Here is a 3,341-nt window from a genome sequence, read left to right as displayed (position 1 = left end):
AAAAAAGGGAAAAATGGGAGGAAATGGGGGAAATTTGGGGGAAAATTGGGGGGAAAAAGGAAAAATTTGGGGAAAATTGGGGAAACTCAGGGGGGAAAAGGGAAAAATTTAGGGAAAATTGGGGGGAAAAGGGAAAATTTGGGGAAAATTGAGGAAAAAGGGAAAATTTGGGGGGAAAAAAGGGAAAATTTGTGAGGAAAAGGAAGGAAAAAATTGGGGTGAAAAATGGGGAATTTAGGAGGGAAAAAGGGAGGAAATTTGGGAAAAATGGGGAAATTTGGGGGTAAGGAGGGGGAAATTGGGAGAAATTTGGGATATTTTGGGGGAAAAGGGGGAAAATTTTGAGGAAAAATGAGGAAATTTGGGTAAAAATGGGGGAATTTGGGGGAAAAAACGGGGGAATTTTGGAAAAATGGGGAATTTTGGGGGGAAAATGGGAAAATTTTGGGGGAAAGGGGGGAAATTTGGGGTAAAAAGGGGAAAATTTGGGAAAAATGAGGAAATTTTTTTGGAATTTGGGGAAATTTTGGGGAAAATTTGTGAAGAATTGGGAAAAAATTGGGAAATTTGGGGGGAAGGGTTAAAAATGGTGAAATTTGGGAAAATTGGGGAAATTTGGGGATTTGGGTGGAAAATTTGGGGAATTTAGGAGGTAAAAAGGGGGGAAATTTGAGGAAAATTGGGAATTTGAGGGGGAAAATTGGGGATTTTTGGGAAAAATATGGGAATTTTGGGGTTTGAGCAAAAATTGGGATTTGGGGGAGACAATTTGGGGAAAATTGGGGGTTTGGGGAGAAAAAGAGGGGAAATTTTGGGGAAAAATAGGGATTTTGGGGGGTGAAAAGAGAGGAATTTGAGAAAATTAGAGAAATTTAAAAAATTGGGATTTGGGGGAGACAATTTGGGGAAAATTGGGGGTTTGGGGAGAAAAAGAGGGGAAATTTAGGGGAGAATTAGGGGAAAATTAGGGATTTTGGGGGTGAAAAGAGAGGAATTTGAGGAAATTAGAGAAATTTAAGGGAAAATGGGAAAGGAATTTAGGGAAATTGGGGATTTGGGTGGAGAAAAAGAGAGATAAATTTCACGATATGACAGAAAAATTGGGGTGGAAAGATCTCAGTTTAACCCCAGTGCTCCCAGTTTGATCCCAGTGCTTTATTTCTCTCCCTGAGGGAATTTTCCACCATTTTCCTTCCCCTCCTTCCCTCACCCCCCTCACGCCGCCGCCGCCATCTTGCCCCGTGACGTCACCGCGACCCCTCCCCAATAATTCCCTCCCGTCCCCGCCACTCCCGCGACCCCTCCGGGCCTCACTCACCGAGCCCCGGCCTTCCCCCAGCGCCTCCGAGGGGCTCCGGAGCGGCGGGGCCGAGCCCGAGCCCTCACTCAGCTCCCCGCCGCCATCTTGGCCGCGCTCCCGCCATTTTTTTTATTCGCGCCCTTCCTTCCCCCAACTCACACCACGGCGCATGCGCAACCGCAAAGAACTACACCTCCCATCAAAATTAGAGAAATTTAAGGGAAAATGGGAAAGGAATTTAGGGAAATTGGGGATTTGGGTGGAGAAAAAGAGAGATAAATTTCACGATATGACAGAAAAATTGGGGTGGAAAGATCTCAGTTTAACCCCAGTGCTCCCAGTTTGATCCCAGTGCTTTATTTCTCTCCCTGAGGGAATTTTCCACCATTTTCCTTCCCCTCCTTCCCTCACCCCCCTCACGCCGCCGCCGCCATCTTGCCCCGTGACGTCACCGCGACCCCTCCCCAATAATTCCCTCCAGTCCCCGCCACTCCCCGACCCCTCCGGGCCTCACTCACCGAGCCCCGGCCTTCCCCCAGCGCCTCCGAGGGGCTCCGGAGCGGCGGGGCCGAGCCCGAGCCCTCACTCAGCTCCCCGCCGCCATCTTGGCCGCGCTCCCGCCATTTTTTTTATTCGCGCCCTTCCTTCCCCCAACTCACACCACGGCGCATGCGCAACCGCAAAGAACTACACCTCCCATGAACCACCGCGTCCAAACCGGAAATAAGGCAGACCTTATCGCTGTTGGCCAATCAGCGGAGAGGGGAGGTGGGAGAGGCAGCGGCGCCGCCCAATGGGGGTTGAACGATGGCGGCGGCGCTGCGGGCGGCGCTGTGCGTGGCGGGCGCGGCGCTGTCGGTGTACGCGCTGCATGTGGAACACCAAGCGGCGAGGGACCCGTCGTACCGAGCCGCCTGCGACCTGGGGCCCTCCGTGTCCTGCACTCGGGTGTTCTCCTCCCGGTAAAAGCACCGGGAGTAACGGGAGGAGGAGGGCGGGAACGGGAGTGGGCGGGGCTTGCGTGAGGCGGCGGCCAATGGGCGTGAGGGGAAGGGCAGGCCGCTAGGGGGCGCTGTGGGCGGAGAACGCAAGTGGGCGGGGCTTGCATGAGGTGATGGCCAATGGGAATGAGGGGAAGGGCGCGCCGCTAGGGGGCGCTGTGGGCAGGGAGTCGTGAGGGGAAAGGGGCGGGGCTTAAAATGGCGGGAGTGGGTCTGAGGGGCGTGGCTTGGGTTAGGGGTGGGGTTATGCTAATTAGAGCAATCTATGGCATGACAGTGGGTGCCGTATGTCCATATATGGGTCTGAGGGTGTGGCTTGTGCCCATATATGGTCACAGGGGAGTGGCTTGCATGTTGTGTCCTTATATGGAGGTGAAGGCGTGGCTTTGGGTTGCGCCATATATGGTCAAGAGGGCGTGGTTGTGTCACACCCATGTATCGCTGTGAAGGCGTGGCTTAAACTTGCATTCATGAAGGGGGAGTGGCTTGTATCTCTTATGCCCATATATGGGCATAAAGGTGATGCTTGTGTCCATATAAGGTCATAAGGGTGTGGCTGTGTTATTTCCATATATGGGCATGAAGGCGTGGCTTCTGCTTGTTGCCATATGGGGGTGTGGCCATGCTATGCCCATATATGGGCATGGAGGTGTGGCTTAACCTAGTTCTGACCATATACGGACATGAACATGGGGAAATGGGTGTGGCTTATCTCAGGAGGCGTGGCTTAAAGCAGCAAAGCACCAAGTCAATCTGGGGGCGTGGCTTAAGACAATAAGGGGTGTGGCTTATCCACCTGTGCACACCATATATGGGCATGGGGGTGTGTCTACCCGGCTTGTGGGTGTGTCTCAGTGTTGCCACGCCCCTTTTCCAGGTGGGGGCGTGGCCTGGGGCTGGTGGAGCCGGTGCTGGGCGGGGACAGCGCCCTGAACGTCCCCAACGGCGCCATCGGGCTGCTCTTCTACCTGCTGCAGGGGCTGCTGGGTAATCGCGGGGACTGGGCGGGGCTAAAGGGGGACTGGGCGGGGCTAAAGGGG

The 3,341-nt window shown here is 53.7% G+C and overlaps 1 protein-coding gene across 1 annotated transcript in view; it reads left to right on the top strand.

The window, feature by feature from the left end:
- Positions 1–2,066: 2,066 nt before the first annotated feature.
- LOC121344773 (vitamin K epoxide reductase complex subunit 1-like) overlaps positions 2,067–3,341 on the top strand; it is a 2,796-nt gene continuing 1,521 nt past the window's right edge. Inside the window, exons 1-2 of the mRNA XM_041421000.1 lie at positions 2,067–2,262; positions 3,179–3,288. Of these exons, the coding sequence (XP_041276934.1) occupies positions 2,108–2,262; positions 3,179–3,288 (265 nt within the window). The 5' untranslated portion in view covers positions 2,067–2,107. The remainder of the gene's footprint in view (positions 2,263–3,178; positions 3,289–3,341) is intronic.

This window comes from Onychostruthus taczanowskii, unplaced genomic scaffold (genome assembly GCF_017590055.1).
Source record: "Onychostruthus taczanowskii isolate IOZ18803 unplaced genomic scaffold, ASM1759005v1 scaffold672, whole genome shotgun sequence".
NCBI classification, from domain to species: domain Eukaryota; kingdom Metazoa; phylum Chordata; class Aves; order Passeriformes; family Passeridae; genus Onychostruthus; species Onychostruthus taczanowskii.
Note: the sequence above shows the minus strand (reverse complement) of the source record. Positions and strands in the feature narration are given on the sequence as shown.